Raw genomic sequence first — 25,072 nt, forward strand, 5'->3', positions numbered from 1 at the left:
TGTCCCCAAGAAACTCTATCCTTAAAAAAATTAGGGACTGTTTTTGTACATGCTGAATATATCTATATATATAAAAGCCTAAGCAACCGAAGGACTGAACGACCAGTTGACCAGTCGCTATGATGCACACTGACCACCAGGGGGCAGGCGCTCAACACAGGAGCTGCGCCCTGGTGGTCAGTGCATTCCCACAGCCAACCACCCACACTGCCGCCCCACGCTGGCCCACTGCTAAGCCGCTGGCCAACCTCCTGCGGCCCCTCCCCCAGGCCTGCTTGCCCTGATGGTTCCTGGGCCCTGATCTGGGCGGGAGACTGCCCCAATTGGCCCAGATCGCCAGCCAGGCTGAGGGACCCCCACCCTTGCACATAGTCATGCACTGGGCCTCTAGTATATATATATATATATATATATATATATATAGGCAAACTTGTGATGCAGGCAAATGGCTCCTGGCATCTTTCATATCTCTTTTTTGTCCTCCTGGGAGCACCCTAGTGGGACAGAAAGAGCTGCACTTTGAGCCCAGATAGGCCTGGAAGTGATTTTTTTTGAGGGGGGGGAGGGGCAGGGGGTGAATTCTCTGTCACCATGTTCTATTGGTCAGCTTGAGCAAGTCTCTTAATCTCTCTGTAAACAAAGTTTCCTCATGTGAAATGGGAATTTAATACCTCTGCCATGGAATTATAAGAATTAAATACAATTATATGTGTTACACACCCATTATTGTGCTTGGCATTTGGCTTGATAGTATTATTTCTCTCAACCTCTAGAACAGGGGTGGGGAACGTCCAGCCCATGGGCTATATAAGGCCTGCAAAATCATTTGGTCTGGCCCTGCCAAGGCATTAGGGATGAGTTAATTAAATGTTTCACCAAATATAGCAGGCTAATTTTAAGTTGATAATTTTTTGTGAATGATGTTATAAATATCCAGATGCCCTTGGCAGAAAAAAGTTTGCCCATCCCTGCTCTAGAATCCGCCCCCCTTTACCCCCAAACTTCCTAGGCACCTTCTGCAGCAAAGGTAGTGCCTGTTTTAGAGAAAAGCAGTTGTAAACTAATTTTCAGTAAAACACTAGTGCCATGTAATTGCCAAATGGTTGCTATATTGAAGTGCTTTTGACTTTTAAAAACAAATGCCTAGAAAAGCAATCATATTTTACTCAAATTCATAACTCTCTGTTGGTGACATGTTAAGCAATAAGGAGACAAGCTAGTCTGTACACTTACAATGTTTAAAGGTTGAGGTATAGATAGAGAGAAAATCGAAATGGTAGGAACAGATTACATAAATTCAGTTTATTCATCAAACATTGATTTAGGGACCTCTGGATACCAGAAAGGATGCTGGATGATGGGGAATTAATAACATAATATAGAGATGGTAAACTAACAGCCAAGAAAAAAAATGTTATCTATTTATTTTTAAAGTGAAGGATTCAAGGTAATTTTTTTTATTCAAGGTAAATTAACATTTATAAATCAACTCCTGTATGCCAGCTACCATATTAAGCTACTCATTTGTATAATGTCATTTAATCCTCACAAAAGCCTATAAGGATATTGTCCCTATTTGTAGATGAGGAAATAGAATATAAGAGAGATTAAATGAGTTATTCAAGGGCATACAACTAATTGTTGGGAATCAAAATTTGAATCTAATATCTTATAAAGTCTATCCTACAGTTCATTGTTGTTGTTTTGTGCGGGGGGGGGGGGGGCGGGTTGTTTGTATTTTAAAGAGAGACTACAGGAATGGGAGAAGAGAAAAAAATGAAATGTATGAAAACCATTGCATATTGCCATTAGATTCTTGACTTACTCTTTTCCTACCTTTTCTGTGCTTTGGAGATATTGCCAGAATCCTCTATTTTTTTCTTCGTTCTTAAATAAACCTTTTAGTTAGAAATCAGGTGTAATTGTTTATTTACAACCTGAGGTTGTTTTTTTTAATTGAGGTAACATTGGCTTTATAACATTATATAAGTTTCAGATATGCAACATTATAATTCGACATCTGTGTGAATATCATATCATGCTTACCACCAAAGTCTAGTTTCCATCTGTCACCGTATAACTGACCCCGTTTACTCATTTCACCTTCCCTCCACACCCCTTCCCCTCTGGTAACCACTGGTCTATTGTCTGCCTCTATGAGTTATGGCTTTGGTTTTTTGTTTTATCACCTGAAGTTTAATAAAATAATTGTGTGAGATGCCAACACCTGTCTTCTCTTCTGAAGGCATATGGAGAAGAGATATTAGGCATACTTTGAGGGAGCTCATTAATTGTGATAGTCTGGGCTTAAAGGCAAGTGGACAGTATGGTTTGCCAAGGTAAGATACAATTTTCCTATGAGTGGATCATTTTTTTAAAAGTCTTTAAAAGACTCATTATAAATTCATTTTGTTCTTGTTCACTAATATTTCAATAATGTGAAACAGCAACAGTTCCTAATGGAACAACATTGACTTCTTAAAGATTCAATGTTCTGTGGGCTTCGAAAAGTAGTAAAATTTACTGCAAATATAATTCTTTATGCTTGTCCTCTTAATTAAGAGGCACAGAATATGTCATGTAGGTTAGTCACTAAAGCAGAAATGGTCTCATATACTAGGTTCTCACAATTATTATTTTCTGAGAGGTAGATGAAATCAGCTAACTCATCTAATCCTAAATTCATTAGATCACATGGGATTTAAATAGTAAAATATAAGACAAACCATAATGCCACGATTATATAGTTTTTAAAATAAGGAAACAATTTAAGCATTCACTCATGGATGGTGGAATTATTTGGGGGGAAGAGGTGAAAAAAAGAATGACATATAAAGGGATCTAATGCTTTTTACTTTAAAGCTGTGTTTAACTTCATTTCTTACTACTCTGTCCAGATATTATCTTCTCCTTTGCCTTCTATTTCTATTACTCTGTACCAGTGAGAGCAGATTTTGACCGTCAGCTAAAAAATGTAGTTAATCAGCTTGTGCTAATTTTATAACCTTCAAATTTAGAGCTGTCAGGATTTTTTTCCTTAACTGACATAGATTGAATGATAAGGCCAAGGGCTATTGTTATTGTGCTTCATTTCTTTGAGGGATACATGTAAGAGTACCCTCTTCAGTTGCCGTGTGTTTATATACATTATAAAGATGATGAGAAAGGGTAAGTTCAGAGCAGGTATTATTCAGTCTTTCCTCTTTAAAAAAAATGAAGGATTTGAATTTTAACAGAAGAACCCTTCCCTTTTCAAATAATCTGTTCTCATTCTAAGTCTGAAAAGCAGAAACATACTAAAGATACTGAGCTTGCTGCTTCTGTGAACTTAGAATCATTCATTCATTTCTGGGTAGGCATAATATTATTGTTATTACTATTCATATCAGAAAAGACAGAGGACTTATTCCTACCTTTTCACCTCACAGATGGAAAAACTGAGAAAGAGAGGCGGAGTGATGTGCAGCTCTGTCATGTTAGGAGAATCGCCCAGGGCTTTTGAACCCAAGTCCAGGTTTCTTCCTTTTATCACAGGCTTCACTCTCTTTAGAAATGATGTGTGTTTCTTTGAGTATAAAAATACATCAACATCTTGTTAGGCCCTAGCTGGTTTGACTCAGCAGATGGAGAGCATCAGCCTGCGGATTGAAGGGGTCCCAAGTTCGATTCCGGTCCAGGGCACGTGCCCTGGTTGTGGGCTCAATCCCCAGTAGGGGGCATGCAGGAGGCAGCCAATCAGTGATTCTCATCATTGATGTTTCTATCTCTTTCTCCCTCTCCCTTCCTCTCTGAAATCAATAAAAATATTAAAAAAAAAAAACATCCTGTTAGGATATGGGAGCTGTAGGCATAGCCATCTCTGGCCAGGGGATCAAGTTCACTATGGTTATCTGACAGGAAAAGGGAAACAGGAAAGCAGGGCCAACAAATTGGTGGGATTAAGTATGAGAAAAAGACATCGGTAGTATCCTTAACATAGATCTATTTTATGTTTAAGGTTGGAGGCAAGTGAGTTAAACAGAGGCTGCATCAGAGATGATGGGTTAATAAGGCAAGTGAAAATGTATATAATCATGGACCCGAGAGGACTTTAGTTTTGAAGGCTAGAGAACCACGCCTAGTTAAACATAGGGTTAGACTTCCTTAGATGCGGACATTAACCTGGTAGTAATAGTATCTAGACAGCATCAGGAAAAAACAACCACACACATACACACACAAAAATGAAAAACAGTTGTAGGTCCCAACAAAGTTACCAGTTTAAAGGTTTCTTTCCCCTAAATCAGCCTCTATTGCAGCGGTTCTCAACCTGTGGGTCTCGACCCCTTTGGGGGTCGAACGACCCTTTCACAGGGGTCGCCTACGACCATCAGAAAACACATATATAATTACATATTGTTTTGTGATTAATCACTATGCTTTAATTATGTTCAATTTGTAACAATGAAAATACATCCTGCATATCAGATATTTACATTACGATTCATAACAGTAGCAAAATTACAGTTATGAAGTAGCAACAAAAATAATTTTATGGTTGGGGGTCACCACAACAGGAGGAACTGTATTAAAGGGTTGCGGCACTGTTCTATTGGCTTAGGAATTTATAGTTAATCCTATTTTATCCTTTTTCTTATAATATATGTAAGTCCAGCTCATTTAAAAGTATTCTGTAATTTAATATCTTTGTATATCATTAGTGAAACAACTTTTAGTGAGAAAAAAAACTATGATTTGCATACCCTTAATACAGGCATTACTCAGAATGCTTCAGCTTTCTGCAGTTTCTGCCAAAATATCAAAACTTTGTTATCAACTTTCACTTAAACTATTTTACTAACACCATTTTAGAGGTATACACAGATACACCCATTGATCACAAGAGGCAAATTTTTACAAATAAACATTCATGTCAAATTGTCACATCATTTTGGGCTACATTTTACTGAAGCATAACTAAGGTAAGGCAAGATCTTTAAAGTTATATTGTCTTATTATTCCATGAAGTTTACCAGTATGGAAGACGTTGCTTATTCTCACTCCCAGTGGTGCTTATTGATCAACATTTGAGGAAGGAAACTAGGATAGTACTTTGCTTGTGGTCATACAAAGTTGCTTTGCTGAGATTAGAAACCTTAGAATCTGATGCTCAACCATGTAATCTTATCTACTGATTTGACCCACATACAGTGCCAACCAAGAATAAGAACATAATTATATCATTCTAGTCAAAATGGTATATTAGAACTGTGACTAACAATCCTACAAATAATTCTGAAGATGTGAGATTTACATTAGCAATGGCTAAAATCTAACTTAATGCACACGTAAATGTGTATTCGTGCATTGGTACACACATAGAGCTGTCTTAGAATCCAAAGAAATCTCAGCTGTGGGCATGTTCATAGCGCTTTGTTTAAAATCTCTTAGTGATTAGATGTATACCATCCTCTCAGAAGGTAAAGTAGAACCATGTTAATAACAAACCTGATTAATGTCGTGGTGCACACATAGCTATGTTCCTTCACAAGTAAAATGCAGTCCATACAAGCCTGAAGCAGCAGGTTACCTCATTTTTGGACACTAATAATCTTAAAGTAAAAACATATAAAAAGAAAGCAAATAACCCCAAATCCCATAATACTACCAAATAGAGATTTTTCATTTGCTTATATTTTTTTTGTCCTGATTCATATGTATATATCTTTTATGCAGAGATGCCATCATCACATTAGATATATATTTTTGGTTATATTTCCCCCTTGTGCTCTTACATCATCCTTATTTCCATACATCAGTATTCATGGTTATTGTTTTACATAGCTACAGATTATGCTGATTAAGTCATGCACATGCCTCAGTATGACTTAGTTTACAGGAATTCCCAAGCTTGTGCCCAAACATCTTTTTAAATCTAAGGTTTTGTATGTCGTTCTGATAGAGGAGACCATTCCATTAACGGGGGCACATTTCAAGCAAAAGCCCAGGTGTGTTTTTATTTTTAAATAGCTTATTGGCAAAAATTCATTTTCACTTCAATGAAGGATACATTTGTAAGTTTTGTCATCTGCCCCTTGATTGATAGATGTGTAGGCTGAGGAGTTCAAGTGTTTAGGTTTGCTTCTGGAGGTTTTATCTGTGTGTATGTGTGTGTATATGTGTGTGTGTGTTTCTTTTCAGAAGGGGAGGGTAATGTCTTCTGTTGGAATATGCACTCCACCCTCTTTGATAAGGTTTGTGGTAAGAGTTGCATCACTGCCCATGACAGTCATCTTCATAGCATTAAGCTCACAGCTCTTAGCTCCCATATGACGTGTGGAGGGTGGAGTGTATTGCAGTCACATTCACCTTTCATTTGTGTGTTTGATGTGGCATTTATATTAAGTAGGAGTAATTTTTTTTCTGATTTTTTTTTCTTGTGTCACCAGTGCACCTATTCCATTCTTCCATCGCTGTGCTCCTGTGAACATTTCCTGCTATGCCAAGTTTGCAGAGGCCCTGATCACCTTTGTCAGTGACAATAGTGTCTTACACAGGCTGATTAGTGGAGTAATGGCCAGCAAAGAAATTATATTGGGACTTTGCTTGTTATCACTAGGTAATTGTTTTTCTCATTATTAGCTATTGCATAGTGCTGCAGCAGAAGACTGTTTTGTCTTTTAACCAAAAATATGAATACAACTGGGGATACTTGTAAAATGTTTCACTTCCCATAGCCAAAATAACTGTTTCAGATTATATATAGTTATATATATCTGAAACTCATTTCTGTTCTTTTCCTCTCATTGGAGAAAACTAGTGTTTTCTCCAAACTTTGGTTACTAAGTCTATAATAACCTTTAACATTATAGCAGGAGGCTTCTTTTAACAAATCAATGCCCCTTTGTTTTTAGTTATGAATCTAATCTTTGGTTTATTCACTTATAAAAAGAGGCCACATATTTTCTATATATATTTCCATCAAAGAACACAGATTTCTGATTGATCAGATATTTAACCCTCCCCATCCCCCATGCAACAGGTCATAATATCACTCTATTGCTGGGAAAATTAGAAAATCTCCACTTGTTAGCCATTGAGTTTTCTCATCAATAAGTAGATAATATAATCAAATAAAACTGTTATTTTCAAGATGTAAACACCCTATATTATCGCAGAACTATATGTAGCCATATTAGAATTTATAGACTTTTTTAATAAGGGAGAAGGAAACTGGTAGGAACCAAATGACCATTTCATTTTTTACGTAAAACGATATTTATGCCTGTTAACAAGTATACTGGTAGTCATCTGGAAGACTAGCTGTATTTCCGTCTTGTCATTAGAGAGTCTTTTCTTTTTGCTTAGGTGTAATACTTGACTCAGTTGAAAAAAGGCTGTCCATATGAAAAGCTATTTCTATGATATTTGAAATGCTTCCATCTGTTTTTGGTTCCTGTACATTTATTGCAGAAGTGAGTACCCTAATAATGTTACCTAGTCACAGATCTTAATTTTTTTGGCTTTGTGAATGGCCCATAAAAGCTTGACTATTAGCCTGGTTTTATATAAAAATTATTTGGTTTCTGAAATAGTTGAATACTTTACCAAGGAAAAAAAATTAAACCTTAAAAATAGTGATAATAATGTTAAGTCATTGGAATTTCAGCTTTTTCTTAGAGTGGTTCTCTTATGAGATTTAAGATCTTTGTCCATTTGTTTTGTGAAGTGGGCCTTTAGATAATTAAAAGGTGAACAAATTATGATTTCAACAACAAATTTCCCCATAAAATGGGCTAAATCCCCCCCATTTTCTTTTTTGAGATTTTTCACTCAGTATTTTAGCATGTTGGAATTTAGCTGGGGATGGGTAGAAGGGTTGACTAAATAACTCAAACTTTGAGGCCAGAGGAATTTTGGCTTCAGTAGGCTTCAGGATATTGTCCCATAGGGCCAGACCATCTCTTGGAATTTCAGAGGAGAAACAACCAGAAAAAAGATAAAATACCATCTAGTTTATTGACCAACCATCAGAGAACTTGGTCCTAAAATGCATAAATTACTCAAGGAAGTGTAGCACCTAATTTAACTGCTCTCTCTCTCTCTCTACGTGTGAGAATTTTTCTGGTCACCCAACATGACATGTCATTCTCCGCACTTTGTGTGTTGGCATGTGTGTTTGCATGTGAGCTCTGATGCCTTTCTGTGGTGAATCCACAACAGTCCTGTGCTGTTTTTGAGTCACCATGTGCATTTGCATGTATCCTTTTCTGTGTTTGTACAGCCACCTTAGGTGCCTTTGGTTTCAAGTGGCACAAGTACCAAAGTCAGTGCAAAAGCAACCTGTCTCCTTTGTTACCTAAATTGGGATCATGAACTTGTCTATAGCAAAAAATTATTTCCGTGGGAGAAAACAACTGAAAGAATTTATCTTTATATTTTCCAGTGTTTTCCAAATAATATTCTACATGTTTTCTGTTTATCTTCCCTGCAGTTCTATCCATGATTTTGATGGTGATAATCAGGTATATATCAAGAGTACTTGTGTGGATCGTGACAATTCTGGTCATACTGGGCTCACTTGGTAAGCTGCTTACTTCTTTGTTTTTCAGTAATTAGAACTGAGAATTAAAGCTTGCTTCTCACACCGCCTCAGTTTGGAACTACTTTGAGTATTTAAAAAAAAAATTCTGCTTTGCATTAATTTAAACTGTAAAAAGACTGATAAGTGGATGACATTGAAGTTAGGTCATGCTGAGATCAATAAATCAAATAAAAAGGTGAGGTCATTGGCAAATGGAGATTATTTTTTAAAGGAGCTAACTTTTTTTTTAATCTGGGGGGAAGAACCCAAGAGAAAAGACAGCAATCGAGGCTCTGTTTGGCTTCTGGCTCTTTAATTTTCACTTGATTCTTGCAATGTTTTCTGCCAAGCAAGGAATCCTTTTCTTTTATCTGGCACTTTGTAAGGCCTGAATCAGCCATTGTAAGGTGTTGAAGTTCTTTCTATTTGAAAAGTGTTTCTGGCAGAATAAGAGAGTGTGTGTGTGTGTATGTGTGAGTGTGTGTGTGTGTGTGTGTGTGTGTGTAAAATTTCATTATCATTTTTCTGTCTATTGACATTCTATTTTGTTTACTGTTTGTAATGAAACTTTCTGGGCCTTCTGTGTTTATTGTCTTTTTTTTTAATTTCCCCTTCCCACTTATAAATGTGATAACTACTCATGGTATCTAACTACTTCCGTGGTAGAAAATAGAAATATAGAGAAGAAAGTAAAACTTTTAATTTTTACATGCTATATCTTCTTTTTTAGAATTTACCTCTTGCCTAGGACACTCTTTTCTTAGTTTCATAGATTTTTCTCTTCCTGTTTTTCTTTTGCTCAAATCCGTCACCGGTGAGGCCTTGCTTACCCATCTTATGTAAAATTACAGCGCTTTCCCAGTGCCAGCCTTCCTTTCCCTCTTACTAGATGACTTTGTTCTTAGACTTTATATGCTATGTTTTTACTTTCCCCCCTATTTTTATGTTTCCCCATTGCTATGTATGAAGCTTCATGAGGGGTGAGGGTGGGGACTTGGCTTTGTTCACTGCTCTGTCCTCATCCCCTAGAACAGGAGATGCTGTTAGACACTCAAAATATGTGCTGAGTGGATTAAATGAAGGGTTTGCCTCTGTCTTCAGTCCAGTTCTCGGAATCTCTGAACCAGCAATAGAGATAAAAGTTCCCATCCCTGCACCCACCACTGTCAAAGATTTTCTGCCTTTGTTTTCACCTTTGGTGGGAACTACTCTTTTGATCTTCATTTATTCATTGTACAAATATTTCATCCGCAGCGTGACTGTCGGCACTCGGTGCTAGGGTGGCAGATGTGTACGCAGAGAAGATCTTAGTCTTTCTCGGCTTCGTTGCTGATTTCTATGACCCTTACTTGCTCCCTCCAGGATCTCTAGCTTAAACCGATGCTAAGGCTCTCTTTGTAACCAGCTCCTCTTGGGGTATCTTTCTATCTCAGCTTCAAAGTCAGTAATCAGTACAGTTGAAGGAAGTGTATTTGATGTACTGAAAGATTAGTGAGTGTCTATGAGTGTCTATGGAAGGTGGTAGTGGAATAATTAGAGCTCCCCTTACACTGGCCAAAAGTTATAGCCATGCGCCTCCCAGCCAAGTGGATTGCTGCTGCCCTAGTCTCATGATGATACGTAGGAAGGATCCAGAAAATTGAGGATTTGTCAACACATTTTCAGGTGCTAATTATTGCAAAAACAATTGTGTGTTTTTTTTGTCTTCAGGTGGCACAGGTGTACTATGGTGGCTATATGCAAAACAAAGAAAGTCTCCCAAAGAAACAGTTATTCCTGAGCAGCTCCAGATAGCTGAAGACAATCTTCGGGCCCTCCTCATCTATGCCATTTCAGCTACAGTGTTCACGGTGAGTATACGTTCAGGTTTATGCTTTTATTTACAGGAGATCATTAACGGAGGAGACACTCACCTCTAGCTATGGCATGCCTAACCTTGATCTTCATTAGATAAAATCTCTGTCCCACAGCTGGCTTCCCTAATTGATGAGTGCTACTGACACAACATTTTGCTCTGCACAGCCTGCTTTTTGAGAGGATTTTCACCTAGAATATTTACATTATTATTTACTAGTAGAACATATTTCTTATTGTCACAGGATAATGTAGTTACTTTTTTAAAAAGACTTTCTTTTTACTATAAAAAAGTATGATAAGCCCTAACTGGTTTGGCTCAGTGGATAGAGCGTTGGCCTGTGGACTGAAAGGTCCCAAGTTCGATTCCGGTCAAGGGCATGTACCTTGGTTGCAGGCACATCCCCAGGAGGAGGTGTACAGGAGGCAGCTGATAGATGTTTCTCTCTCACCGATGTTTCTAACTCTCTATCCCTCTCCCTTCCTCTGTGTAAAAATCAATAAAATATATTTTTTTAAAAAGTATGATAAGAAATGTCACCTCGTCATTTCATTTATTTGTTTACTAATTATTTCCCATTTTTCCTTGTAAACTTTTAACAACATTATTTCAAAAAATATAGGTGAGCTTTGCTACCTAGCACCTGTACAGTAAAATTACTAATTAACATGGGGTTAAATCATCTATATGCATTTCTTTGGTTCATCTCCTTCTCTTCTCTGAAACAAAGAAAAAAGACATTTCCCTCCACTTCTAGGTATAATCCTAAGCTTTTTAAAAAAAACATATTTTTAAATTTATTTTTAGGAAGAGAGGAAGGGAAAGAGATAGAGAGAAACATCATTGATTGGCTACCTTCTGCATGCCCCCTACTGGAGATCAAGCCCGCAACCCAGGCATATGCCCTGACTGGGATTCGAACTGGTGACCTCTTGTTTCCTGGGTCGATGCTCAACTGCTGAGCCACCCTGGCTGGGCCCAAGCTTCATATTGAGCATTAGAAACAAAAAAATAAAGCCACTGGTGGAAAAATATATGTTTGTTATTATTATACAAATATTTATTAATCATCTTTAAGCTCAATTATCTATACCAGGGCAGGAGGATAGAGGCTGGTGAACAAAGTGTGAATCTGGCATGGGCCCTGTTCTTGAGCTTTTGCCTTAAGTGGGAGTCAAGGCCCAGATACCCCCAGTGCTCCTGTGCTCATAGCATGTGGTCTGCTCCTCTATTTTTCTTTTCTTATTGTTTTGTTGTTGTTAATCCTCACTCAAGGATATTTTTTTCATTGATTTTTTAAAGAGAATGGAAGGGGCGGGGAGAGACAGACAGACATCAAAGTGAGACACTTCTATTGGTTGCCTCCTGTACACACCCCGACAAGCACTGTGGATCGAGCCTTCAACCAGTACCCTTGACTGGAATCAAATCTGCGACCCTTCAGTCCACAGGCTGACGCTCTAACCACTGAACGAAACCAGCCATGGCTGCTCCCCTATTTTTCAAAGTGACAAGCACAGATCTATTCAAATAAAGGAGGTGTTTCATCCTACCTGACAAACCACACATTTTGGTAATGAGTGGCGAAAGGAAAAGTGAGACAAATTCTAGGATTTAATAAGAAATTAGAAGCCCTTTTATTTAGCTTTAAAGGACATTCTCAATATACCGTTGAAAATGATAAGTGCTGCAAGAGAGATACAGACCGATAAAGGATTCCTGGGATTCAGAGAATGGAACTTAGAATGAAGGTGTTACAGTAAAAATTTCCACCATTGTCCAGTTTCAGTTTTTGCTGTTTAACATGGTAACTAACCCTTTTCCCTCCATTCTCCCCACACAGGTTATCTTGTTCCTGATCATGTTGTTTATGCGCAAACGCATTGCTCTCACTATCGCCTTGTTCCACGTGGCGGGCAAGGTCTTCATTCACTTGCCACTCCTAGTCTTCCAACCCTTTTGGACTTTCTTTGCCCTTGTCCTGTTTTGGGCGTACTGGATCATGACACTTCTTTTTCTTGGCACTACTGGTAAGAAGACATTTGCTTCTTTCTCTTAAGGATGAATCTGATTCGCATTAACGTATTTAAAACATCAAAGAGATATAAGTCTTCAGACATTGATTGACTAAGTTCTAATAGCCATTGGAACTAGCAGGGGCTATGATTCTTCAGTAACCCATTTTCTAATCATGAGCTTTATCATCCTAGCAAAGTGGATGTCAACCAGGTAAGGCCTATAATTGCATCCTGGTTTTGAGATGGTCATGGATTTGAAGTAAACTCCTCTAGTCCCTCAGACATTTGGATCCATTCTCAGATGAAAGAATGAATGTAATGTCACTGTGGAATTGCCTTAAAACTCAGTTAGAGCTAAAGCTCAACTTGCTTCCTTGGGATTTTCTAGTTTGGAAATGATCGGAACCTAGCTAAAGCTCCTAGCGATGATTCAGTTCATAGACTCTCAGATTTGCTTGTAGCCATACTTTACATCAAAGGCTACATCTAAATGGAATTCATTGTGAGGAGCAGTGTAAGGTTAGTACACTTGTATGTAATTTCTCTGACCTTTCAGCACACATTCACCAATTGAATAGATATGAATTTCTGTACCTTGCTAAGAATTTAGGTCTGTCATTATTAGACAAGTAATAGCTCTGAAAAAAAATTTAAGAGCTATTTGCAAATTCATGCTTAAACTAAGTAACTGTTAATGTGGTAAGAACTATATTCAAACAGAACAAATTTTAAAAGCTGTATATCTATATCATGGCTTTGGGGAAAACAAAATGCTTAACTGGGTAATATTTGGCTTCACAACTTTTCAACTGATAATTATTTTTGTCCCTTAATGAGATAGCACTGTGATTATAAGTTTGTGGTTTGGGTGTAGGAACCTGTTCTTGGAAAGTAAATCAGTCTCTTAAATTAAATAGCCATATTTGTGGTTTCGACGTTATGTGATTCTTCTTCCCTTCCTTGCTTTTCCCAGGCAGCGCTGTGAAGAACGACCAAGGCTTTGTGGAATTCAGGGTCTCGGGGCCTCTGCAGTACATGTGGTGGTACCATGTGGTGGGCCTGATTTGGATCAGTGAATTCATTCTGGCCTGTCAGCAGATGACTGTGGCAGGAGCGGTGGTGACATACTATTTTACCAGGTGAGAATTCATACGTGTCCAACAACTTAAGATCAGCTAAGCAATTGTGCCTGAAGGGACTGGAACTGAAGCTTGTCATAATGTCATTTCTTTAAGAAGTTATTGGAAGTGAACATGACAAAATGTGATAGTTGATCTTTCTGGGAGGTAAGAAAACAAGAGGTTGCTATTTTATTCTTTGCACTTTTCTAAAACTTTCTAAAAAATGAATCAGAACTGCAGGCCCTGATATAACAGAAATTATATTTAATAGAAAAATGAATCTTGTGGTAGTGCCTTATGTACTTGGGCTTTATATGAAAGTCCATCAAAGGAAAACAAGCCTCTTTAATTTGTTTGGATCAGAGCAATCGTGTGGCTCCCTTTCCTGACTTCAGAGCTGAATACCCGTTGTAGGCCTATTGTTTCTGTTGTAATGAGGTGTCAGGTTCAGGTTGAACATCTTTTTAAGTTCCATTTTCTGATTGTACAATTAATGTCATAAGTATTTACTACCAAGAGCTTTCAAAGCACAGTTGTATTTAACTTAAAATATTAGAGCTTAAGAACCCCATGACACTACTGTTGAGAAATGACACATTAATTTTATATGGTACATGTGTAGCATTTATATTAGTTGTACTATATTACTTTGACATTTTTGTCGTAAAGCTACAGTAAGAAAAATGAACCAGTTTTTCACTCCAAACATTCCTGTGTTTCCCTCCTGGCCTAGGCTCTGTTTTAATTGTCTTTTTGGTCATTTTAAAAATAGGGATAAAAGGAATTTGCCATTTACACCTATTTTGGCATCAGTGAATCGCCTTGTCCGTTATCACCTTGGTACTGTGGCCAAAGGATCTTTCATCATCACATTAGTCAAGATTCCACGAATGATCCTTATGTACATTCACAGTCAGCTGAAAGGAAAGGTAAGGGGAAAATACGTTTTTGGACTTTCCATGGGCATATTCCAGACCTCACTCCTGCACCCGATGACGTCATGTCCAAAGCTGCCATTGTTTTCTTCAGATTCCTGACAAAGAGGAACCCAGCCCTTCCTCCCTCGCTCCCCACCCCCCTCCTTGCACTCCATATGCTCAAGCAAAATCCATCTCAGCACTGGTTTCCAAAAGTGTCCCTTCCTCTTTGTCAACTCACCACCTTCCTCCTTAGAATCTCTTCCCTCTCCTCGATAGTGGAAATAATATACATATCAACATGGCTTAGCTCAAATAACACCTCTTCCGAGAAACCTCCCCTGATTCCTCCCATCTCGCAAATGTCTCTCTCTCAGTTCTCCACTCTCATAGCACTAGTACCTATGTCAGATTTTGATTCTAATTTTTTTGTGTGTTTAGCATTTTTTTTCCTCCTCCTAGATTGTAAGTTCCTTGCTGGTCTTCTATACCTCACTATATCTTATATGCAATAGGTACTAAATAAATCTTGAACTGATTAAAAATTATTCAGTCAGTACATTTTAAGTGGAAAGGGGGGTGGGTATGGAAGCTTGGAAGCATAGTTTGTGCTTTTAAAATTTCTTATTTTTCTAACATTTGGAGTATTCTTGATGATGGTGTAATTCTTTGAGTTTTCAACAATTATTTCAACTTTTCCTCCTTTCCAGGAAAATGCCTGTGCTCGATGTATGTTGAAATCTTGCATTTGTTGCCTTTGGTGTCTTGAAAAGTGCCTCAATTATTTAAATCAGGTAAAATGTTTTAAAAATAATTCTAAGATTCACTTTCAAAGATAGGTTTGTCTTTTCTTCTTCCAAGATAAAAGGATTGAGCTTACTTGAAAGGTGTTGGTTTTCTCATGGTGTTATACATTGTGCCTTGATCAAGTATCTCTATTTCAATCATATTCTTATTTTTATTTATTTTTTAAATATATTTTATTGATTTTTTACAGAGAGGAAGGGAGAGGGATAGAAACATCGATGAGAGAGAAACATCAATCAGCTGCCTCCTGCACACCTCCTAATGGGATGTGCCTGCAACCAAGGTACATGCCCTTGACCAGAATCGAACCTAGGACCCTTCAGTCCGCAGGCCAACGCTCTATCCACTGAGCCAAACTGGTTAGGGCCATATTCTTATTTTTTAAAGTAGCATACGTACTTACCAATGCTCATTATTAATTGTGATACATGTGATACATGGATAAAATATTAGGATTCCTATCTTGGGAAAGACATTTATTTCTTATGCCTTAATATGGATCCTTTTATCTTAGATTTTCCCTAAGAATTTGTCTACTCCAGCCATGGTTCTTTTAATTCTTTAAAAAAACAGAACTCTGAGTGGGCCAGAGCAAATAGGTCTTTAGGACACACAATGTCAGTTGTCCATGGGCCACCAGTTTGTTGCCTCTGCTTTAAAGAATTTAGGGGATAATAGTAAAGAAGAGTGTTGATATGGAGGAAGAGTAGGCCGGAGTCATTTTGCAGCACAATAGGAGATTCCTAATCCCTAAACCATGCTCCACTGCCACACCGCAGGGGAAATACAGTTGGCTTCAAAAAAGAGCTTTACATATTTTAAATGACCCATTTAGTATTTGCAGCAGAGGTGTGAGTTTTACAAATAAACAGTGAACTGTGAGCCAGCCACTCTTTGTTTTTGTAGGTGCTTATCTTAATGGGACATGAAGGTGATTATATATCTAATCTGACAGGTAGGATTCACTTTAGGTAGAGAGATTGTTACACCCAGGATCTGTTTCTCTTAGGCATTGGATTACGCAGGCCTTGGTTTATCTGGCACCGTTTGAAGGTAGTACATTTCACACTGGAGAACGTCTGCTCTCTAGCTCATAAGCTCTTCAGATTATAAAGCTGTTCTCTATATGGTATGAGTGGAAGTTGAGAATATTTTTGAGCACCACTAGCTGATACTATACTAAGCACTTTATATTATCACTTTCCACAACTCCGTAAGGAAGGCTCCTTTCCCCTGTTTTTTAGATGACAAAATTGAGACTGGGCATCTCATGACAAATAATCACATAAGCTAGAGGTGGAGGAAGTTTTCAAATCTAAGTTCACTCAGCTCTTCCCTTAATATTATACTGCCTCTTGTATAAATATATACACGTATTGTGCTATATAAAGAACACTAAATTATAGTTTATTATAGAGAAATAGAGGCCTGGTGCACAAAAATTTGTGCACTCAGGGGGACGGGGGCGGGGGGGTCCCTCAGCTTGGCCTGTGCCCTCTCGCAGTCTGGGACCCCTCGGGAGATAACGCCTTGCTGGCTTAGGCCTGCTCCCGGGTGGCAGAGGGCAGGCCCAATCCCTAGGTGCAGCCCCTGGTCGGGCTCAGAGCAGGGCCGATTGGGGAGTTGGGGCGCCGCCCCCTGTCATGCACAGAGCAGGGTGGATTGGGAGGTTGCGATGCCACCCTCAGTCACGCTCAGGGTAGGGCCGATTGGGGGTTGGGGCACCGCCCCCTGTCACACTCAAGGCAGGGTCGATGGGGAGGTTGCGGCGCCACCCCGTCACGCACAGAGCAGGGCCAATCCGGGGGTTGGGGCGCTGCCCCCTGTCACGCACAGAGCAGAGCCCATCAGGGGGGTTGGGGCTCCTTACCCTGTCACGCACAGAGCAGGGTCGATCAGGGGGTTGGGAAGCTCCCCCCTATCACGCACAGAGCAAGGCCCATCAGGGGGTTGGGGCGCTGCCCCCTGTCACGCACAGAGCAGGGCCCATCAGGGGGGTTGGGGCTCCTTACCCTGTCAGGCACAGAGCAGGGTCGATCGGGGGTTGGGGCTCCTTACCCTGTCACGCACAGAGCAGGGTCGATCAGGGGGTTGGGGAGCTCCCCCCTATCACGCACAGAGCAAGGCCCATCAGGGGGTTGGGGAGCTCCCCCCTGTCACTCACAGAGTAGGGCCGATAGGGGAGTTGGGGCACCGCCTCCTGTCACACACAGAGCCGCAGGGCGATCAGGGGGTTTGGGCGCTGCCCCCTGTCACGCTGATCCCGGTGCTGGGAGGCATATTACCCTTTTACTATATAGGATAGAGGCCTGGTGCATGGGTGGGGCTGGCTGGTTTGCCCTGAAGGGTGTCCTGGATCGGGGTGGGGGTCCTCACTGGGGTGCCTGGCCAGCCTGGGTGAGGAGATGATGGCTGTTTGCAGCTGGTCACACACCCTTCAGGGTGGGGGTCCCCACTGGGGTGCCTGGCCAGCCTGGGTGAGGGGATGATGGCTGTTTGCAGCTGGTCACACACCCTTCAGGGTGGGGGTCCCCACTGGGGTGCCTGGCCAGCCTGGGTGAGGGGATGAGGGCTGAAGCTCCCAACTGCTCCTTTTTTTCTTTTTCTTTTTATTCTGGGCCAGCTTTAGCTCTGGCTCCAGCTCTGAGGCCTCTGCTGCTGAAAGCAGGCATCTGGTTTGTTTGGGTTCTGTAATCAAAACAATGTATAACTCCAGCTCTGAGATCCTGGCTTGCTGAAAGCAGGTTTCTGGGGGTTTGTTTAGCTTCTATATTTGTTACAATGTTTCAAACTGCAGGCTCAGAGGCCGGCAAGGCAGTTGGGGAACGTTGGTTTTCTCCATCACTGAAGCAAGCAAGCCTCATGTTAGTTTCAAGCTGCCTGGCTGCCGGCCGCCATCTTGGCTGGCAGTTAATTTGCATATCGCCCTGATTAGCCAGTGGGAAGGGTAGTGGTTGTACGCTAATTACCATGTTTCTCTTTTATTAGATAGGATAAGTAAACATCTCACATTTTCATGTATCATGCTGTAAGCTAAGACAAGTGGTTTTAAAGCCAATCTATTTTAATTAATACTTGCAACATCAGCTTAATTCTGGTGACCCCTAAAAAGTCTAAAAACTTACAACCCAACTGAATGAAATCTATGGTTTAAGTTTAACTTTGTCCCCCTTTCATCCCTCACTCTAAATAAGAAGGGGATCACTTTAATTGCCTTTTCCCTTATTTCATTTATAATGATCCACACATAGAGGTGCACACATCCTGTTTACCTTTTCCTACCATTGCCGACTAGCCTGCCCTTATCACATGTTATTATGTAAGATTTTAAACTTTAAGAGATTTTCTAGATAATTAAGTGGAGAAAAGAAAGAAGGTGTGAGACTGTGGAAGCTGTGCTCTGGGACAGATGGCCACACAGGTCTGAGTTACCTGCATGGTGACCTCTGTCCTAACATATTCCTTCCACATGGTCACTACTGCCACTGTATCCTGTCACACAGGAATGCTACCAGTGACCACGTGGGCTAATAGGCATCCTTGTAGAAAGATCCCTGGAGGGTGATCAGCTTTTACCTTGCACTGGTAGTTAATGAGTTTGAGGCCTCTGTCCTGCCTGAGCAGAGGTTGGACAGGAGAGAAATGTTAATCAGTGATGCCCCTCTGTGCAGATAGCCCAGATCAGGAAGGCTGTCAGGGGAAGCTGCAAAGGACTCTGGGTTTCTTGAGAACCTTTGTGGGACTCCTTTTAGACTAGGAGGTACAGAAGCAGAGAGAAGTGTTACTGACCTGCTGTGGTCGGTAGCACATTTTTCTTTCTGAAGAGATCATCTTGACTTGTGTGGGTCACATGCAGCTCATCTAACTGCCTTGGCAGTGGGAGAAAGCTCATAAAATGTCCCCTCAGGTTGCACGCACAGATCTATAGGAATATTGCCAGGAAATGTCTATGAGCCCATCCAACCCTGGAGTTGAGAAGTAAAGAAATGAAATCGCTGCCTCCTTCCACGTCTACAAATAGAAGGGCTTCTGCTCTAAATAAAAGTAGATGGGATGGGTGGGGCAGCGTCAGGAGAGAAGAAAGAAGCAGCAGAGGCGGAATAATAATAGTTCTCAAGTAAACTGACGCTCCTGGACACTAAGGAGGGCAACGGGAAAGCTTTTATAGTTTACGTTGGAGGTGTTGGGCCTGCTCCTGGAGGCAGCTGGTCTGGTGATGACAGGAGAGAGCTTGCAGGTGGTGGCTCCTCTCTTGCTTCTGTCTCCTTTCTAGGAAAGTCGTGCTCTAACCGCAGCAGGGAGAACCGCATAATTAAGAGAGTTGTCTGTCCTTGAGGGGGTGGGATTTAAGACAGTAAGTAGTGGATTTAAATGGATTGTTCAGTGACCTTGATTCTAGACATTATAATGCTTTTTATACTTCAGGAAGCATCTCATAATCTATATATTTAATGTGATCTAGGGGATTTTCCTCTGAAAAACTATTAAATACAGTTGACCTCACATATCTGTGTGTTCCGTATCCACAGGTTTCACATCTGCATATTTAACCAGCCATGAATGAAAAACATGGGGGTGGGGGTGGGGGGGCGGCGGGAGGGTGTTATGGTGTTGCTGACCTGTACTGTGTGGTTAGTCCTGTGGTGGCTGCATCTGTACTGAACATGTACAGACTTTTTTTTTTCTTGTCACTATTTCCTAATCAATACAGTAAAACAACTCTTTACATAGCACTTACATTGTATTAGGTATTATAAGTAATCTAGAGATGATTTAAAGTATATAGGAGGATGTGTGCATAGGCTATATGCAAATACTAAGGGACTTGAGCCTGGTCGGAATTTGGTGTCATTGGCTATCCTGGAACCAGAACCCCTGCAGATATCGAGGGACGACTAAAACTGGTTCATTGGTCTCTTGGAGTAAATATTTTTGGCGTCGTGGACCATATAGCCTCTCACAGTTGCTCAGTTCTGCCATTGTGGCATGAAAACAGCCATAATAAAGAGCAAAAAAAATGATTATGGCTATGTTTCAATAAAACGTTATTTATAAAGTAGGCAGCAGGCAAGATTTGGCCCACACGCAGTCATTAGAGGACCCCTGCGTTAGAATAAATTGCTGAGTGGGTGTGCTTTTTAGTGAGGACATAGGGACTGGTGAGAACTGAGAGCTACTTTGGCTTTTTTGAGAATTGTTCAGACGAAGGCAGTTCTCCATGGTTTTTCAGCAGAGTTACTATTGCACAAGATCAAACGTATGGTTATTTTGATGTCATGGAGGCATTTGATAGAATGTTTCAAAAGGAGCTTTGTAAAAATGAAGAAATGTGGGCCACTGCAGTTAGGTAATTAACTCTTTGGTGCCTGCTATCTCTTAACGGATAAGAAAAGCAGTGAGATAACAGTAGAAGAGAGCAAGCAGCAAATGAATGCTGAGAAAAACTTAACAGAATGATTTCTTTAGCATACTGTATATGTTAGCTTTTGAGACAAAAAGACCTGCGAACCTAATATGGTCATATATTCTGAGAAGAAATTACCCCAATCTGTGTGATGGAATTTCATATGTTAAAATCATACTGTGTTTCTCAAAAAAAGCATGGTAATTTCCTATTGCTCCATTTCTGAAAAAAAGTATCTGAACCTTAAGTAGCCTCTACGCTGTCCAGCACTCTTTCCTTGGCCCTCAAATGCTCTGCATTTTTAATCAGTGAATCTAATCATATAATGGCAAATTAAATTTTTGATGAGTCAAACCTCATCTCCATACCAGGTTCCTACTAACTAACAAGCATTCAGTTGGAACATTCAGAAAGTAAAGACTGTCTTTCCCTAGCTCAGTGTTGAACCTTTATAGACAGCACAGTGTAGAGCAAGCATGTCAAATTCAAAGGCTAACACGGGCCAAATAAACGAGGCATGCGGCCCACGGGCCACAAGTTGGACGTGCTTGGTGTAGTCAGCCCTTCCTGCTGTCTCCCAGCCACTTGAACATTTGGGACCCACCAGTGATTTCTTGAGTTGGCACTAAACCAACAATTTCCTCAGGACCAAACATTTTCATCACAAAATTCATATATTTTCCTAAGGCTCAGACATATTTGATGTTCTAGTACTTATTCACATTTCCAGAAAATGTCAATGCTCTTCTAAAATGTAAAAAAGAAGAGAGGAAATCAGTCTGTGACTAGTGGGTCAAAGAGGACACTGGGCAGCAGATGCAGGTATAATTGAATAAAACTATGTCATCTGGGACTCGGTGCTAGAAGGGCCAGAAAGCCAGCTCAGTCTGACCTAAAAAAGAGAGAGAGAGAGTGAGAAAGGGGGAGGGGGTGGCAGGAGAGGGTAGAGATTCTTAACAATGTATGAGCTTCTGCAACTTCATGAAAAGCCCAGAAATCTGACTAGTTCCTAATGATGTCAAATATTGTCACCAAGTGCAGGGACCTGATTTCTCTCTGCTCTGACTTCCGTGGTGCTCGCCTCACCCTCAGTTTCACACTGTGACCTCCAGCCGCTCTAGGCTCTTCCCATTATGTTGGCAAAACATCCATGGCAGTTCGTACCCTCAGAGCGCCTCATCCAGGAAAAGGAGAGAGCTACTCTGTAGGGATCACCTAGGGATGAAGAAGGAAACTTCTTTCTCCAAGAAGCCCCAGGGGATGTCATTTACTTCCAGGGGCCCTGGTTCGTTTATATGCCAGTTTCTGAACCCATCCTTGCCCATCGCCACTGCTGAAGGTGGTGTCAGCTCCACTCAGATGCTAAGACAGTGGGGAAGAGCTGTTTCCTCAAATGAGAGTGCAGGCCCCGCTCCCAGATTGGCGGGGTATAGGATAGTGGGCAGCAAACAGCGATCGCTACAAGAGCTGTGAGAAGTGACAGCAGAGGAGAAAGCCAAGGAGGAGGTAGTAGGCGTTCCAGGTTAGACAGCACCACAATCTGATGCCTTTACAATTTGTGTAGCTTCCAAAGCATCACTGAAATGGTACTAATGCATCATGGGTATTCACAGTGACAGACTGAGACATCTAGGCAAGGTTAAATTCTGTTTGATTTACTCAGACAAGGGAGAAGTTTATGGACATGGGAAAGGTAGTCTGTGTTTTCATAAATTTCAGTGTTTTTAAAGGACCAAAACTAAATCTACTGAAAAGTTCTTTTTACCATATCAGGCTTTTTTTTTTAATATCTCATATTTTCTTGTGCTTCAGAATCTTACTCTTATACCTCACCAGAGCCATGGGTTTAATAGTGAAATATTGTTATAAGCTATGTTTAATTATATCTTAACAAAGTAGGATTATATTTATTGATAAGAATATTGTTTTTGCTTCTGCCCAGAATGCATACACAGCCACAGCTATCAACAGCACCAACTTCTGCACCTCTGCGAAGGACGCCTTTGTCATTCTCGTGGAGAATGCTTTGCGAGTGGCTGCCATCAACACAGTAGGGGATTTCATGTTATTCCTCGGCAAGGTAAGAGCAAGTATATTACCGGAGATGTACAGTAAATTTTTGCATATAAATATATATATATATATTTGCTCTAATTTCAAAAACATCTGGCCCACCAAAAGAAAATTAAAAGTAACTTAATATACTAGTATAGCAAGCACATACAAACTCCTTAATATGTGCTAGGCACCTTTCTAAGTACTTTGTATATGTATTGTGCTCATTTAATCCTCACAACAGATTTGTAAAGGAAGATCCATTGGGATTATCATTTTATAGGTGGGGAAACTGAGGCCCAGGGTGGTTAAGTGTAACTTGTCTATGTTTTCCCTTAAATGTTTTGAAGTATTAAGTAACAGTCCGTGTAGTGGTTAGGGGTACTGCATCTGGAGATTGACTGCCTGGATTTAAATTCTGCCTCTTTTACTTACTAGCTGTCATGTACTAGTGGTACATAACCTCTCTGTGCCTCAGTTTGCTTATTTATAAATTTTGGATAATAATAATAAAGCCAAAACCTTAGGGTTGTGAGGATTAAATTGGTTAGTACCAGTACCTAAGACATTGCTTGACACATTGTAAGTTCTCAATAAATGTTAGCTGTCATCATTACTATACCATATGTAAACCCCTTTAAAATAGAGTTATATGTCTAGCCTTTGCTAATATACACATTATACAGCAAAGTATAAAAGAAACTGTAAATACATGACAAATATAACTAGCAGTCCCAGGTGATTCTCTTGAACACTCCTTTGGGTATATATGCTACACCATCACTGATATAGACCAGTACTTCTTATAGGCTGTGGACTGTGTCAGAATTACCTGGGGCACTTTTTTTTAATCCTCACCCGAGGATATGTTTTCATTGATTTTTAGAGAGAGAAACATCAATGTGAGAGAGAAACATCGATTGGTTGCCTCCCATACGCACCCTATCGGAGATCAAACCCGCATCTTAGATAATATGCCCTGACCTGGAATTGAACTGCAACCTGTTGGTGTACAGGACGACACTCCAACCAACTGAGCCACCTGGCCAGGGTATGGGGCACTTTTAAAAAGCATTTTGCTGCACTTAGATCCAACTTATCAGACTTGGGGATGTACTAATTCTACAAGTGACTTCTAGTTGCCTCTAATAGTTTGAAACCCCTGTGTTCTCTGCTTGAATAAATGCGTGACACCCTTCCATTATATTTGGGAATAATTAATACATCCTTTGACTTCTTTGCCTAAATATTAATAATTCTTGAAGGTTTTTCTCACATGACAATATCCACCTTCCACCTCAACAGCTTTTTCTCTCAACATCTAAGTTTGTCTGGGCCCCATCTTCTACCTATAACTAACTTAACAGTCTGAATGCAGTTTAACTTTTAGTGGCATAATGAGACCACAAAGAATCTCAGTCTTTCTATAGGGTGGACATAAAAAATTTGAATAAGAGTATAAGAAAGAACTCATTCTAAAATTGAAACCAAAAGAGTGGAAAGTGAATGTGATTAGCTCTCTGTGGAAATCACCTCAGAAAAGTTACTAGCAGAGAAGAGTCATAAGAGTTGGCCACAAAAATGGAGTGTGTCTGTGTGTGTGTGTCTGTGTGTGTGTGTGTGTCTGTGTCTGTGTGTGTCTGTGTGTTGGGGAGTTGTTTTCCAAATCTTGAATAGACCCAGATTTGCTCCCTAAAGTCATCCAATAGAAGGATCTCTTTACAGCTTAACCAGTATGTTATCCAATGCATTATAACTCCTGGTTAAGTTCGTGGTGAATGAAAGATGCTTTGTTGTTGATAAATAGTAAAGAAGAGATGAAAGAGGAATTCTTGGCCTGACTGTCCTCAGCACTGGACAAGGGAAGGCCGTGGTAGTTCTGGAAGATTCTTCCTTTGTTAAGGCTTAATGCTAGGCCAGTAAAGGGCAAGCATGTGTCTGAGATTCAAAATAGCCTATTCCTGCTTTGTATCAGTACCCACGTATTTTCACTTACCTGGAAAGAGCCCTGAAGTTGGCATCATAAGATCATTATTGGAGTGGTATCTGCTGACCTTGGGTGGGTTGGCTAGCATGTTTCCCAGTCTATAAAATGAGATGATAATGTTTTCCATAAACCATTCATAGGGTTGATGAACAACTGAAATAAAATCTACTAAAACACACCAAAAAAATGTAAAGTGTTGAGTATGAGGTAATGAGGCATCAGAGTAGGTGGTTCTTGACAAGAATCAAATTGGTTATTTCCTTTATTCTCATGGATGTTTTTAGCAACCCTTTTTCTCACAGATAATCAAAATATAAACTTCATGGCAAATAATATTAAATTGGC

General features: G+C 40.1%; 1 protein-coding gene across 1 annotated transcript in view; it reads left to right on the forward strand.

The window, feature by feature from the left end:
• The window catches only part of SLC44A1 (solute carrier family 44 member 1), a 66,526-nt gene that overhangs the window by 33,765 nt on the left and 7,689 nt on the right, over nt 1–25,072 (forward strand). Inside the window, exons 5-12 of the mRNA XM_081102991.1 lie at nt 6,429–6,598; nt 8,474–8,563; nt 10,274–10,413; nt 12,262–12,448; nt 13,410–13,575; nt 14,330–14,486; nt 15,185–15,268; nt 22,628–22,765. Of these exons, the coding sequence (XP_080959117.1) occupies nt 6,429–6,598; nt 8,474–8,563; nt 10,274–10,413; nt 12,262–12,448; nt 13,410–13,575; nt 14,330–14,486; nt 15,185–15,268; nt 22,628–22,765 (1,132 nt within the window). The remainder of the gene's footprint in view (nt 1–6,428; nt 6,599–8,473; nt 8,564–10,273; nt 10,414–12,261; nt 12,449–13,409; nt 13,576–14,329; nt 14,487–15,184; nt 15,269–22,627; nt 22,766–25,072) is intronic.

The sequence above is a fragment of the Myotis nattereri genome, assembly GCF_964212035.1.
Source record: "Myotis nattereri genome assembly, chromosome: 12".
NCBI classification, from domain to species: Eukaryota; Metazoa; Chordata; class Mammalia; order Chiroptera; family Vespertilionidae; genus Myotis; species Myotis nattereri.